At 36.6% G+C, this 16,328-nt stretch overlaps 1 protein-coding gene across 8 annotated transcripts in view; it reads right to left on the bottom strand.

The window, feature by feature from the left end:
- Nucleotides 1–693: 693 nt before the first annotated feature.
- Nucleotides 694–16,328, bottom strand: part of Zmat1 (zinc finger matrin-type 1) — a 52,486-nt gene continuing 36,851 nt past the window's right edge. For 5 of the 8 annotated variants that reach the window (XM_051141068.1, XM_051141063.1, XM_051141067.1 and 2 more), the window contains 6 exons: nucleotides 16,117–16,223; nucleotides 14,964–15,065; nucleotides 14,707–14,881; nucleotides 13,434–13,499; nucleotides 6,506–6,605; nucleotides 694–2,260 (listed from right to left, as the gene is read on the bottom strand). In XM_051141068.1, coding sequence (XP_050997025.1) covers nucleotides 955–2,260; nucleotides 6,506–6,605; nucleotides 13,434–13,499; nucleotides 14,707–14,881; nucleotides 14,964–15,059 — 1,743 coding nt within the window. In that variant the 5' untranslated portion in view covers nucleotides 15,060–15,065; nucleotides 16,117–16,223 and the 3' untranslated portion in view covers nucleotides 694–954. The remainder of the gene's footprint in view (nucleotides 2,261–6,505; nucleotides 6,606–13,433; nucleotides 13,500–14,706; nucleotides 14,882–14,963; nucleotides 15,066–16,116; nucleotides 16,224–16,328) is intronic. The other 3 variants (XM_051141071.1, XM_051141064.1, XM_051141070.1) reach the window with 1 other exon arrangement.

Here is a 16,328-nt window from a genome sequence, read left to right on the forward strand (position 1 = left end):
GGCTGTATACTGTTTTATAATTCACCATTTTAAGTACATTATTTCCATGAGCAAACAATTCATTTTCATTGCAACTTGATGGACAAAGTAGAAACACCTCTACTTAGGAAAATCATATATAAGCAATAGAATAAGTTTTTTTCTTAGAAAATCAGAGAAAGTAACTTTAAAAAGCCTATTGAATAAGCTTACTTTGTCAGCAATTAACTGTACACATGTACAAATACACAAATAACACAAATTGCGTGGAACCAAAAGTTTTCAAGCCTTCTTCAACCTTAAGAGAACACAACTGCAAAATAGAAAGCATTGAATCTTCTGGTTTTTCTTCAGTAGGTTTCTTCCTCTCTCATTCTTAGTATTATGTTCTTGCGTTTTGAAAACTAGGTATAGACTGTGTGGTTCTTCTTTCAATTACATTTTGAAAGGAGGGAGTGACAGAAAGAAAGAGGAGGAAAGTAGGTGAGAGAGGAGAGTGGAGCAGAGGACACATACACACATTTGCACGCCTATATATATATACACACATACACACTCACACATATATACATACACATATACACATATGCACATTCAGACACACACACACACATTCACACAGAGAGAGAGAAAAAGAGAGACTGCTTTCTTGAACTGACACTGATTTTTACCTCTTCTCTTCATTTGAAGTGCATGGTTTTATCTAAATTCCATTGATTTTCTTGATTCATTCTTCTGTAAGTAAAACTAAAAGCTCAAAATCCTTGAGTAGATTTAACCTCAAAACAGTTTCTTAAAGGCTGTATTTAGATGTCTTGTATATCGTTTCTTGTGGTCAATTTCAACTTTTCCAAACAAAACAACCCGAAGGTTTTCTGAGCTGACAATGTACCTTTCCTTGACTTCACCGGTTACTCCTGTCTTTATCTAAATCAATATTGTTTTCTTTTAACCCTTCTTGGATATGCTATAGGTTCAGCACCCAAGAATTGACTCATCCCAAAGGATTTCCTCTTCTGTTCTTTCTTCAACAGTTTTCTTTTTTGCTTTCCTGTGCTTGTGCTCTTCCCTTTTCTTTTTGCGATGCTTGACTTTTTCAGAGCCAACGCTAGTTTTATCTTCCTCTCCTTTACTTTGCTTGATACTCTTGTCTTCATCTAAATCTTTATCCTGATAGCTCCTTTTCCGTCTATGCTTAGATTGCTCCTTCTCTGGCCTTTCTTTCCTTTCCCCCAGGTGTCGTCTTCTCTTCTGATGTCGCCTTTTATGACTTGTTTCATGGGCACTGGCATTGTCACTTGGAGGCATCTGCTTGTAAATGTCGTCATCTTCTACACTGTATGTGCCAGGGTTATTTTCTTGCTGACTAAGGCTCCAGGGATCAGGTTTTTCAGAGATACAGTCTTGGGTAAGCTGATAGAAGCTATCAGAGTCTAGGCTCTGTTGGCTTTCATAAGCTGGTAAACAATGAGGTAACCTATTTTCTACTGCTTGTGCACTGTTGTATTTGTATGGATCTGTGTAAGTCTGAAAAGTCTCACAGGGGAGTCTTTGCTCAACCATTCCATGTTTGGATCTTCTGTCAACCATTTCTCTGTAATTGTGGGTTTCAAAAGAGCTGTCAGTTCCTCTAAATGAAGTCTTTGGCTTGAATTCTCTAGATTCCTGCACCTTGTTGTGATCGTCAAATTCATTTTGGAAATCATCATTTCTCCTCTTTAAATGAGGTGGCAACCAGTGAGGTAACTGGCCCTCCACTGGTGAACCATTGTATTCTTGTTGGTAGGTCTGTGGCACCTCAAATGAAAATCTTTCCTCACACATCCTTTGCCTATGTCCAGAATCAACCCTTTCCCTGTATCTATGATCCTTATACCTATAGTTTTCTGACATCCGTCTAAAACTAATATTGGGATCGAGTCCTCTGGCCTTCTGCCCTTTGATGTAATCTTCAAGTTCATCCTGGAAAGAGTCATATGTCTTTGACTGTGCTGGTAAGCAATGAGGTAACTGCTCTTCTATTGCTTGAGAATTATATGGTCCTGGGTGTGTCCAGAAATGTTCAGGTGAATGTCTTTGTTCAGGCATTTTATGTCTGGGTCTGGAATCAAACATTTCTGTGTATCCATGGGCTTCCATGTAATTATCCTCCATCTTCCTGAAATGAGCCTTGGACTCTAGTTCTCCAGATTTCTTCGCTTTAATGTAATCTACACATTCACCTTGGTAAGATTCTTGTATCTTCTTTGAATTCTTCACTTGATTGATAACATGAGACTCTCTACAAAGAAAATAATAGAAAGTCTTGATCACCATGAATATTTTCTTTGTTCTAAAACATTACTTTAACTGAATCTATAAAGGTTGAAATAAAAAAAAAAACTATAAAAAAATGAATGTGATGTTCAAAAGGCATAGTATGGCTAGTCAGATATCTCTCTAGAATTTCACAAATTTTATGCAAAAACATTTCTTAGAAGATGGCAGAGTAGAGACAACACATTCATTTTCTCCATGATACTGAAATAAAACAGCAGGTGCACAGCTCCAGGCAGAAGAGAGTGCTGTGGAAAGGTACCAGAGTACAACATTAGACAATAACAAAGTGATATATGGGAACACTGAATGTTAGAAGCAGCGATTAAAAAAATAATAACCATAATGACGAGTGTACAACAATAAAATAGGGATGGGGAGATGCCCATTAGTGGGGTTCTTAGCAGAAAAGAGAAGGAAACTCTTGGTAAAAGCAGGAGAAACCAGCACCTTGCAAAAAATACAGTCTAAGATAGAGGCCTATGTGTGATCTATATTAGTAAGCTGCCCCTAAAGAAGTCTCCTGTATGCCTCAGCTTAAGTAATTTACTGCTAAAATGAGAAACCATCTAAAAATTCATCATGTGGTCTAGCCTTATTTCTGTATGAATAAATCCATGCATTTCAATACCCCTTAATCCCAACTGTCCCACTGCTTCACTGAATATACACACTGTCCAGACTAAAAAGATCAACGAAGAGACTTTAGAGTTAAACCACACCATAAAACAAATGGACTAACACATAGCAACTAATTGAACAGCTGCAGAATATACATTCAATTAAACATCTTCTGGAATTGTATAGTGAGGGAAACATTAGAGAGAATAGAAAAGCTGTTCTCTAAATTGGACTTGGGGCTTGCTTTGTAAGAGGGAGCTATGCCTATATAAATCTGCTCCAAAGCCCATGATGGAAGAAGTCTTGGACCCTGGGAAGGGATGGTAAGATGGCTGAGTTGAACTGACACAGCATCAAATAATTCTATAAACATCTATGTTTACACACACACAGGTTATTCTCTGCCTTAAACAGAAAATCCCATCCACTGCAGATGAATGTATAGACTCATGGCTATACAAGATGCTGAGAATAAAGGCTCAGCCCTAGACTACATATGCATACTACCCACTTAAGAGTCAAGGAGTTCTGTAGAAGATTAGTCAGAAAAAATGATTAAGCAATGGTGAATGAGGAGAGGGGTTGAACATTCTATCTTTTAAGCACAACACAGATGTGACAATTACAAACATAAAGAAGCTGTTTATACTGTGACTGGGTTCAGAAAAGTTGGGCCCTCCTAACAGTCAGCCATGGAGAGGAAAAGGATTCACAAGGTCCTACTACATATTGTTGATCCATTGTCAACCAACAGATTCTTGAAGAGGGGTAAGCATAATATCCAGATATGTACCCAATGGTGATCCCACAAGGTTCTTATGGTTAGTTCTAAACTCAAGATCGCACAGAGAGCCCTAAATAAACTGCATGGAACACTAAACAGAACCAAAACTAGTAAACATGGGGATAGTAGGGTGGAAGGGAACTAGAAGAGGTAGGGGGAGTAAAAAGAATACATAGTGCACAAAATTGTTAAAGAACAAAATTTACTAATTAACAAATGAAGAAAGGAAAACACAAGACAACACATGTTGACAAAAATGCAAAGAAAAAAATTAATATACATTTTTGTGGGAATTTAAATTAGTGCAACCACTATGGGAATTTATATGGAGGAGGTTCCTCAAAAACTAAAGGTATAATCCTAGACATATACCCAAAAGAATCCTCCATCGTCTACAAGAGACATGCCTATACAGCAATACTTAATGCAATACCATTTACAATAGCCAAGTTACAGAATAGTTTAGGTGATCACCAGCAGATATTAAATGTTTTCTTACGAAGAAAAATAAAAATCATATTGTTTTCCAGGGGGAAAAGGATAGACCTGGAGATCATGGTATTAAGAAAGACAAGTATTGACTTTATATATATATATATATATATATATATATATATATATATATATATATATATATATGATCTAGATATTTTTTTAAAATTCTCATCACAGTAAAAGGGGGACCATTACGGAAGAGGGAACATATTAAGATAATGGGAGAATGAATATGATCCAAGTGTGTTTTATAAGTACATGAAAATGTCACAACAAAACTAATTATTTTACATAAGAAATAGATGCTAATCTATCTGGTGCTATCTCAGAAAAATGGGAATAGGGCTCCCTCAAGACCCAGCTATTCCACTCCTTGGAATATACCCAGAAGATGCTCCAGCACACAACAAGAAAATTTGCTCAACCATGTTCATAGCAGCCTTATTCATAATAGCCAGAACATGGAAATAGCCTAAGTGTCCCTCAGTAGAAGAGTGGATAAAGAAACTGTGGTACATATACACTATGGAATACTACTCAGCTATTAAAAACAAGGAATTCCTGAAATTTGTGGACAAATGGACTGAGCTAGAAATGATTATAATGAGTGAGTTAACCCAGAAGCAGAAAGAATTAAATGGTATATACTCACTTATATCTGCATACTAGCCCAAGGGGCATGTCCCACGAAAGCCTTCACTTACCAGGAAACTGGGACAGAGGGGAAGGCATCCTATTGGGACTCTAAATGAGAGACGCATGGGAGAACAGCAAAATAAAAGGATCCAGATGGTCCTAGAAATCTACAAGTAGAACAATATGATAGGCAGATTTGGGCCCAGGGGTCCCGCTCAAACTAAGGCACCAGCCAAGGACAATACAGGAGGTAAACTTTAAACCCCTAGCCAGATCTAGCCAATGGTCAGAATATTCTCCACAGTGGAGTGGAGAGTGTGATGTGACTTTCTCGCATACTCTGGTGCCTCACATTTGACCATGTCCCCTGGAGGGGGAGACCTGGTGGCACTCAGAGGAAGGACAGCAGGTAGCCAAGAAGAGACTTGATACCCTATGAGCATATACAGGGGGAGGTAATCCCCCTCAGGAACAGTCATAGGGGAGGGGAATAAGGGGAAAATGGGGGGGGAGGAATGGGAGGATACAAGGGATGGGATAAACATTGAGATGTAACAAGAATAAATTAATAAAAAAAAATTTCAGACCTGGGATAAAATGGAGGATGGACATAAAAGTAGAAATAGTTCATGTTACTGTAATACCACAAATGTTAAATGTATTTTGGTATAATCAAATTAATAACCAATGTCGTAATAAATTGTCTGAATGGCATGCTTTTAAAATCAGTTATTTATATAGATATACAGATGGTGGAGTTGTTTGAAAAGGATCAAGAAGTGTGGCTTTGTTGAAGGAGGTGTGTATCACTGAGAGAAGAATTTAAGATTTCTAAAGACTCTGGCCATTCCCAGTGTTCTCTCTTTCACTGCATCCTACTCGCAGATCAAAACGTAAGCTCTCAGCTGTTCCTGCCACCAGACCTTTGCTTCATCATCATGAATTCTTATCCCTCTGAAACCGTTAAGCCCAATTAAGCACTTTCTTTCATAAGCTGCCTTGATAATGGTGCTTTGTCATAGCAATAGAAAAGTAACTAAGACAGTTCCCACTAATCACACTCAAACACTATAAATAATTTTTATAGAATAAAATAATAATCTCATGTTTTGATTTTAACATCAACTAACCAGAATATGCAAGATATAATGACCCTTTGCTCTGCTACCAGAATTACCTACTATGCAACTGTCCACCAGTTTCTTCTCTTCTTATAACCATATATTAATATTTACTAAAAATGGATCTTGGTTCTGCATTCTAGGTATAACAGCATTACTTTTGTTCTTAATCATTATACCTCACTGTAAAGATGATGATTGAATCACTGAATTCTTGGAGCTAAAGAAAATCTTTTTGAGATGCTTTGAATTTGCCTGGCTAGCCTGAAAAAAAAATGATCTTTTAAAACATCTACAAAGAAAAATAACACTGTCTATTCAGAAGGGGTACCGATTTGCCAGACGGATCTGCCAGTTCATTACTGTGGTGAGAAAATATACTTGGTACTAGTGTTGATATGTTATAAATACCACCTATCATTTCTAGGTTCAGGTCATAGGAAAATGACTATCTAGAAAGTTTATAAAACATATTAAAGAGTGTGTGACTAGAAGCTTTCGTCTGTGACAACACAAGAATGTATTTTTTTTTTAAATAAGAAAAACCACTTACTTAATTTGATGTTCACTTCCTTGCATGTGGGACCGGAACATATGTAAAGATGCAAAGGTGATCCTGCAGATATGGCACACGTAGGTTCTCATTCTATATGCTATAAAAATAATAGAATTTATAAAGATCAGAAACACAATCATATAATATCAGTGACAAGTAAGAATTTGTTAGGAATCTACTTGAAACTTCCCAGGAAAGACTGGTCACAAAAGACAAAATCATTTGCTGATAGTCATAGGAGCAAATAGTAGAGTTAGAATCTTTATGCCCATGGCTCTAAATTTAATGCCCAGAATTCTTTATACTATATAATATATTCATAGTCTTTATTAATTTCCTAAGAATATGGTATCTGTGTGCTCTCTGTTGTTATACATACTATATAGCAGGGACCTCAAACCTAACATGGCTAAAATACTTATTATTTATAGTTCTTCAACAGCCTTTTTGTTTGCTGTTAGTTATTTTTCTACCCTACCAAGCACTGAAATGTCTCAAAACGCTAATAAAAAATTGCAAAATTTTATTATCTTACCTGTAACCAATCACTGTAATTCATCAATCACTGTAGCTACCCAAAAAGTTCCCACAAATTTTAGAAAAGAGAACCAGTGAGCCCCACACATAGGTTAAAAGGTGAAAGTAAAATTCCAAAATAATAGCTGCTATTTAAAATGGGCACAAAAAAAAAAATACTATAAAAAAGAAGTTGAATAACAACTGCCTAACTACTCTGCTTCTACAGAAGCTGAATCTCACAGCCAAACTTTGGGCAGAGTGCAGGGAGTCCTATGGATAAGTGTGGGGATAGAAGGATCCAGAGGAGGCAGGAGCTCCACAAGAAGACTAACAAAGCCAACAAATCGAGGCACAGCCGGGGGTGGGTGGGAGGAAGGGGGGCCCGCGGTGGAGACTGATGTACCCAACAAGGACCATGCATGGAGAAGACCTAAGCCCCCCCCCATGTAGATAAGCAGCTCAGTATCTAATGGATCCCCTATTAAGGGGAGCAGGGGCTATCCCTGCCATGAACTCAGTGGTCTGCTCTTTGATCACTTCTTCCTGGCAGGGTGCCTTACCAGCCCACAGGGGAAGGAGATGCAGGCAGCCCTGATGAGACTTGATAGGCTGGGGTTAGTTGGTGGGGAGAAAGGCTCCCTGTCTCTGAGGACTACAAGAGGGGAAGAGGGGGAGGGGAGGGTGGGACAGGGATGAAAGGAGGGAGGGGGCTATGATTGGGATGTAAAGTGAATACATTTTAAAAACTAAATTTAAAAATGAAAAATGATCCTGCTTCTACATTAGAATTAGAAGCAGCTGATAAACATATTTTTAATTTTTTTCTTCCTTCCATTCTCTTCCTGATCAGAATATCAACAACTTTCATGAGACAACTAAAAAATCAGCACTCTTCTAGAGATGAAACAATATATTGGTACCATATAAAGGTTAAGGATAACCAGAATTACCTTCTTCTAAATGAAACAGCAGCTTGATCATTTAAAGAAAGATAAATTAATCATAATTAAGTGTATTGAAATTTGCTGAACAAGAATTATTTATGGAAACTAGAGACTACTTACAGGATAAAAGTAATGACAACATGTTCACTATTAATACACACGGTTAATGACCAGCAATCAAAAGGTATCATTAAAAGTTGACTGAATGCTTTGATATGGGTACTCAAACATCCTTTTGATAGAGAACAGTCTTTCAAATAATGGCTTCTCACTAGTTAAATTGATCAACTCAGAACAGAGTAAGTAATTAAATATTAACATTGGTATACAGCAAAGGCATATACATAGGTAATCACAATTTTTAAAAAATGAGGACATAAATTTCAAGGAGAGTGGGGAGGGGCATATAGGAGGACTTGGTGGGAGAAAAGGGAAGGGAGAAATGTTGTAACTAAAATACTATCTCAAAAATAAGCAACAGCAAAAAGACTGGCAGCTATGAAATTACTAGAAGAACATACAGGTAAAATGCTTCAGGACACTGTAAAACATGAAGACTTTTTGGGTAAGGCTCCCAAAATTCAGGAAGCCAATGCAAACATAGATAAATAGGATTCTAAAAATTGTTAAGGCTCCTGCACAGTAAAGAAAACACACAATGTAGTTAACAGGAAATCTACAAATGACAAAAATATTATATATTGATGTCCAGAATACATAAGGAAATCCAAAACCTTAATAACAAAAACACCTTCTTGTCATTTCTCAAAAGGAGACATTCAAATGTCTAACAAGTATGTAAAACTACAGAACATCACTAGTCATCACATGTGTGTGTATGTGTGTACATGCATATGCCATGGCATGCATGGGAAACTTTGGAGAGTTAGTTCTCTACTTCAACCATGTGGGTTTCAGGAATGTAATTCAAGTTGTTGGGCTTAGCAACAAGCATCTTTGCCTGATGAGCCAAGGTAGGACCCCTGGCCTAATTTTATAACCTGTCTCTAATGTTTCTTATATTCTCCTTATCTCCTTGAGGCTGTTTAGCTCTGCTATACTCCCACCTGCTGAAATTGTTTCTAAGTTCACCTGGAAACTCAGCTTTGTTTGGATCTTTTAAAGAAATCTCAATTAAATTTTTAATTATCATACACAAAGGAGTTTAAAAGGCAGAAGATGGCCTTGCACTAATGGTTCCAATAGTGTTACTATGTGAAGAGATGTAATGGAAATGTAATGAAAGTACAGAAAAGAGAAACAGAAGATTTGATGATACTTGCTTATAGAAAGCATAGAGTTAAAGATTCAAGTGCAGGTGCCTAATAACAGTAATACTGGAAAAGACAAAAGTTCTTCAATTTAAGTTAGATTTAGAAATCATTCATTTAATAGTAGGTATGTTGGCTTACAAGTAAAGTTGAAGCATCTAAGTCAAATATTGGAGCTAGAATTAGTAAGATAATTAAAACAAACACACACACATATATACACACACACACACTTTAGTTCTATGTTAGCATTGGAGCCAATTCTGTGCTTTAATAGCTAACCTGGATTAGGGAGTAAAGCAAGCAGTGATAATGATGAAGAAAAAAGATCAAATATGGAGAGACATGCACATAATAGTAGATAAATAGAGGCAAAATAGAAAGGAGAAAATTAAAACAATGGAATAATTAAAGTGGCATATGATATTAAACTGCCTTTTTCTTTTTAAAATTTTATGTAATGGGTGTTTTTTGCCTAGATGTATGTTTGTGTACAATGTATATGCAGTGCCCATAGGGGCCAGAAGAGGGTGTGGATCCCCTGGAAATGGAGTTATAGATGGTCATGAGCTGCAATGTAGATGCTGGGAATTGAACTCAGGTCCTTTGCAAGAGCAGCCAGGGCTCTTAACTCCTGAGCTATCTCTATAACCACATAATTACTTTAAAACAAAACAAAACAAAACAAAAAACACTGGCTCACTTGTAACACAGAATTCTGTTGTCTGTGTTCTCTGAAATTCTCACTAGCTAATTTAATTTCTCTAGATATGCTTTTTTGTTGTTGCTGCTGGCTTTCTTGTTGTTTTTCTTGTTTGAGAAAGGTTTTGTTATGTTGCCTTGGATGGTGTGGAACTCATTACATAGCCCAGGCTAGCCTCAAACATATAATATACAGTAATCCTCCTTCCTCTCCCTCCTGAGCACTGACATTATAGGCATGTAGCACTATACCCAGCTGAACTAGCTGTTTTCATAATGCTCAAATTTTTACTGCTCAGGAGACAGGGGTTATATCAGGGCACATCTATTCTTTTAGCATGAGCTTCAGAGATTAGCATAAAATGCTTCCTTTCAATAAACAGACTAAATTATACTGATGACATTTCATGATCAGAGAAGAACCTCACCAAAATTCTTTTTTGCTGGTAAAATTTTTGTCACCTTGACACAGCTAGGGTCCTCTGGAATAAGGGAACCTCAATTGAAAAAAATTGATCAGATTGGACCGTGGGGGGCATTTTCTTGATTTCTGACTGATATGGAACAGTGGACAGTGCCACCCCTGGGCAAGTGGTCCTATTTGGTATTAGAAAGCAGACTGAGCCAGTCACGGCGAGCAAGCCAGTACTCAATATTCCTTCATTGTGTCTGCTTCAGTTTTTGCCCTCAGGTTCCTGCCTTGAATCTCCTTCATGGTTGACTGTAAATGGTAAGCTTTCCTCACAAAGTTGTTTTTGGTTGTGGTATTTTATCGCAGAAAGCAAACTAAGACATTCTTCTTCCCTCTTGGGGGAATGGCAAGAAGAACCTTGGCATTGCAGAGTGCTCAAACGCTATCTCCCACAGTAACAACAGTCCAAGCACTCCTCATGCAGACTCAGCTCAAATTTACTTAGAAGCCACACAGTTCAGATACCCTCAGCTCTCTACTAGGAAAAATATCCAAAAAGTGGTAATCGACCATTTCTTCAGATGTTTATTTTAAAATCAACTGCCATTTCTACTTTTATACTTACTTAGGTCAATAGTCTTTAAAATCCTAGGTAAAACTACATGCCCCTACAAAATCTCTTAGCACTTTGAACCATACTGTGTAAGAAACTGAAATAGTACAAACAAAGGGAAAGCACTTCAGACAAAATTTCACACATTAAACTAGTCTCTACTGAGGTAGGAGTAGTTCTATGCCGGGCTGGATGTCTTGCACTAGAAATAGAGAGGCCATTTCCTCCATTAAAGACTTAAAACTGAACTGGAAGAAAAATCACATAGAGAGGTAAGTAGACACACCGGTTAAAGACATAAAGAAAGTAGGTAGGTAACCTTGAGGGAAGTAAAAAGGCTTCCAGTCAGCCGCAGTATGTTTAAGAATGAGTATGAGTTTACTCTAAAGCAGGCTATGGAAATACATAAATAAAAGAAGTGAGGTGATGGTCTTTGGAAGCCATACAACTTGCAACAGAGAGAGCAGTGGGTCAGTAGTAGAGGGCAAGCATGAAGAAAACAAAGAGGGAAAAGGAGAGAACTGTAGCATTTAGATTTCATACTTAGAAGTTGGAAAGAGAGTGAAGAATTTTCTAGTTAGACAGTGCTTTGGAAATATTTGTATCTTGATCGAAACACTCCAGTAATTAAACTGAGAGTGCATTTGTGGAGACAAAACCAGTGGGAGGGAAAATATTTAGAAGACTATCACTTCGTGTCTTCAAATTTCCTAAGTACAAATCATTTATAGGTCTTGTTAAATAAATGATTTTGAATAAGTAGATCTTTAAATAGGGCTGAATTCTTTTTGCTAATAGGCTCTCAAATGATACCAAGCACACTGGCCCATACAGTACAGTCTGACTAACAAAGCTCTAGGAATATGTGAAGATATAGTGTAGAAAGAGTAGGGATGGAGGTAAGGAGACAGTAATAATTCAGGAGATAAAACAAACACAACTTTGGCATTTCATTATTTTTAGAAACTAATGATGACATGATATTGGGGAGTTGACAGTTAACTATAGGTTTTTACTTTGGAAGAGTATTGATTTAAAATGGCTTTGAGGTGTCCAAGTCAAATAATATCTACCATTTTGACAGGTAGTCTAAAGTTTGATGGAAAGGTTGTGAGAGTCTAGATGACAGGTAAAATCAGGGGACTACACAGAACTGTGTTCGTAGAGTCAGGTCAATAATGGAACACAGGAACACATAAATCTAGGCAATGAACTGTCAGCTGATATTCAAAAGCAAATAAACAGACATAAAGAAGAACCAGGCTGTGAGAGGCTGTGCATTAAAGAACAGAATAGTAAGAAGTCAAGAGTAAGTCACTAGGTGATCCAAAAATTATGTTAATTTGTGATTTTAAAGTTCTTGAAATGAAGTGTGTATAATACAAAAGATGTATAACTTCAAATAACTTTTCATAAAATCCTTGAAACTGGAAATAACAAGGTTCACAGTGACAGGACTACATTGATAGCTATAGACATCTTGTTTTATATTTTAATAAATCGGAAGTGTATATATGTTTAAAAAACGAAGTCAAGAATAATGACCATTTTCATGTGGAGCAGAGTCTATCTAGGGTTAAGAGGTGAAACATTATGAACTGAGGAAAAGAAGGTAGAAGAGAGAATAAAGGGCAGTACGACACACTAGTAGTGGATGTGCTGGGGATGAAAAAACATGAGAGAAAAGCAGATATATTGCTCAGGTAAAGGGCAGTCTCTATGCTGTCCCTGAATTTTTGCTGCACTTTCTTAGTTCTAAGCCATCTGGTTATTTTTTAACCTTTACACTTCTATCAATCAAAATCATAGAAATCTATGGGCTATAATGTTTCATTTCCTCTGTTAGCAAAATGTGTGCATAAAAACATTTACCTGTACTCTTCTGCAGTGAGGTATTATTAACTAGCTTACATATATTCTTCTTTAGGGAAGAAGAAATAGTAAGTATATTCCTATTTATACTACCAAGAACGACTAGCTTAACACCCCAAATGAATGTCACTATAGCATACTAATTTGAAGTACTTCCTTAAAATAACATGGAGCCACACCACACACACACACATTCATGTATGATTTTGAAATTAAAAGGCATAAAAGACTTTCTCTTATGTCCTAGAAAAACAAATCAAACTACAAATTCTTGATTGCTTGAATATTATCAGCTCTCTAATCAATAAAAAGACAGTGGTTTATAAGTAAACTAGTATCTTTTATAAAATACAAACTCCCTATGAAAGAGGGTACAGTGCTTTTCCTGTTTGCCATTTGCATTTGATTTAGTTGGAAGACATTTCTCGGCTATCCAGCTGTGTTTTCCTAGCTTCGTTTCTTTGTGTCCCTAATACAATGCTGTGGAACATTGGCAGATTATTGAAGAAGCGGGGAAGAGCTTACTATCTGCTTGGATTGTCTTGATCCAAAGTGCTGCTGGAGGAAAAAGGAGTTTTGTTTTTATTCCTACCTGGAGGAGGCTTCACAATAACAGACTTCAGGAAGGTTGGTGCTGCTGGAGTAGTATTGGGTTTATCTGCGGAAATAATTTATACTGAGAAATTATTATCATGTATTCAGATATTAGAACTGTACCCATTATAAAGTATTAAAGAAATTCTCTAAAAACTATGATCTTTGCACTTTTTTCTGTACAGGGCTTCTGGATTAAGGAAACCGTCACAAAGGCTCTTCTGTGAGATAAATGTAAATACTAAGCTCTCACCTAGTTGTACACTTAAGATATAGGAAGGAAGGAATATTTTACATCTAATATTGTTTGACCATATTCATTTAAGAAAACAACAGAAGCATGGAAGCAATTTCAAGATGATTTTATACAACTCACAGGCTAATTCAGATGGCATGAAATTCTGAGTTAATACTTTTCTTCACTAACATGAAAATTTTAGAGAATAGAATATAAAATGAATTATAGTTTAGCTTGTTAAGAAAAATAAATTCTAATAATATGATGAGGCAATGACTTTGCTCTGGACAATATCTATATGATGTTCTAGACATGAATACTGATGAATATTTTTCAGGAATTGTGTGGTAGCATGTACATTTTTCAAAAGATGAGCTATGTTTTCTAGAATGTACTCCAGCAGGTCAGGTAATTCAGTGGAAACATCTCCATTTGTTCATTGGAACACTACTAGAAGGAATAAAGAGGCAATGCTCTATGCACCTCAGTACTTTTGGGATTAAGCATACTCTAATTATTAACTGGTACTTCATATTTATAGAAATAAAAGAATATGTTATCAGGATTGGAGGAAAGTCAGCAATTTGGCTTGTTTTGAAAGCTTTGGTGATAAGCATATTATAAAATATACACAGTGTAGTATATAACTATACTATAGTGAAACCAGTGTTCTGAATAGACAAGTGAGATGAAAGTTTTAAAGAGTAGTACATCAAAATATGCTGACAATGGGGGGGGGGAACATAATAAAAAATAAAAATTTTAGATTTTTTATTTCACTAGCTGTTTATATCATTTATAACATACAGAAATCACATGCTTATATTTGGATTTAGTAAACTGAATAGTGGTCATAAATATTTCTTAAAATTCAGTTGGCAATTATCTCCATAGACCAGGACACAGAAAGAGATTCACCAAGCAGAATAAGCAAGTTGTTGAAGCTGTAGTAAAAGTTAGTTCCCTAAAGGGATGGTATGGTGTGGGGAAAAGCTATATTATGCATCTGAGATAGAGATGAAGAGACTCTTACCCATCTTTGATTGACATCCTGATGGAGACATTCGGTCATATTGTTCTGGTAACTGCTTCTGATTTTGCATCTGGCCCCTTCCCACATAGTGAGACTGAGCAGCAGCTGAGGAGTCAAAACTCATGTTGCAGAGACCACTAAATTTGTTTCTGTTGACTTCTCCACTTTCGTACACCTGTAAAAGGCACAACCTTTTACTTTTGAAAGAATCAAAACCATACAATTCAGAATTGCAACATTCGACATAGACAACTCACCTGCGAATTCTCAACATGCATGCTCACTTTCCTACCAGGCACTTCGTTTTGTTCCCCATGCACTTGAAAATAGAACTTAACATTTTGAGCATGCATTTCACTCTGAAAAAAGATATGGCTTTGTTTATTAAACAATAGAGACACCTAAAATGTAGACCTCTCTGAATGTGAGGGCAGGAAACATGAGAGTTAGCGGACTTTGCATTAAATTGTTTGAAACCAGGGCCTTGAACAGGCTTAGGTAAGTAACATATTGTTGCTCTACACCCTTAATCCATGACTGCAACAACTATGAAAGCGTTTCACTTCTTTCAAATCTCTAAACTGCAGTTAACATTAAATTATAAATGATTCTATAACTTAAAATTCAATATTTTGTATTTTTGTTATCATGCTAGGTATACATTTAATGGGTTTCATTATGACATTTTCATGCATGTTTATCTTTAATTACATAGTCCCCATTATTGTCCCTTTTCTTCTCCAGTGCCTGCTAATTCCCTCTCTTTCCAACTCACTACCCCTTCTACTTTCATATCCTTTTATGTGTGACACAATGATTCTCATTAGGATTGTTTCCACAAAGATGTAAGAGAGACTGCCAGAACTGTGAGCAGTTGGTAGGACAACATAACTGCAGAAATCTCTCCCTTCCTCAGCAATTATCAATTGCTAATAGATCCATGGGGAGTGATGGAGGCCTCATCTCCTGCCTCCCAGCAACTATTAACTGTCAATGATCTGGGGGTGGGGGCTTGCAAGCCTCTCCCACTTCAATGGCAGGATGCTGACAAACCAAATCTGTCATCCACATTTATTATAAAGGGAGACTCCAGGAGGTCTACAGTAGCTCTCAAATTTGCTTACACCTACATTACATTTACTACAATATCAGGAAAGACAAAGGGAGGCACAATGGTGTGAAGGAGAGAAGAGAAGCTTTGCAGTCAAAACCACTGAGTTTAGTTTAGATTTTCTAAACTTAAGTTTGTACGTGACTATCCTTTTCTGAGTCAGTATTCTCATCTGTCAAACAGAAATGCTGTCATGTTTTGGGTTCTTATACTAATGAAGTAAGATGATTTATATGAAGTTGACTTGCTACATTTAAAAATGTGATTTCTCATCCTTATTCCCACTGTATTTAACCAACCTCATAATGTGAAATCTTTTCTGATTCAAGCTGTAGTACCACTCCACATGCTTGACAAAAGTCATCTGTAAAATGGGCAGACCTTTCTTGTCTATCACAGGTGGCATCTATCAATAAAGAAAAAGATCTATCATATCAATGATATCTGAATTTACAAAAATTTCATGTTTGGTAGTATGTAGCAACAGCCTTTTCCTCAAATATTCCATTCA

This window comes from Acomys russatus, chromosome X (genome assembly GCF_903995435.1).
Source record: "Acomys russatus chromosome X, mAcoRus1.1, whole genome shotgun sequence".
Lineage (NCBI taxonomy): Eukaryota > Metazoa > Chordata > Mammalia > Rodentia > Muridae > Acomys > Acomys russatus.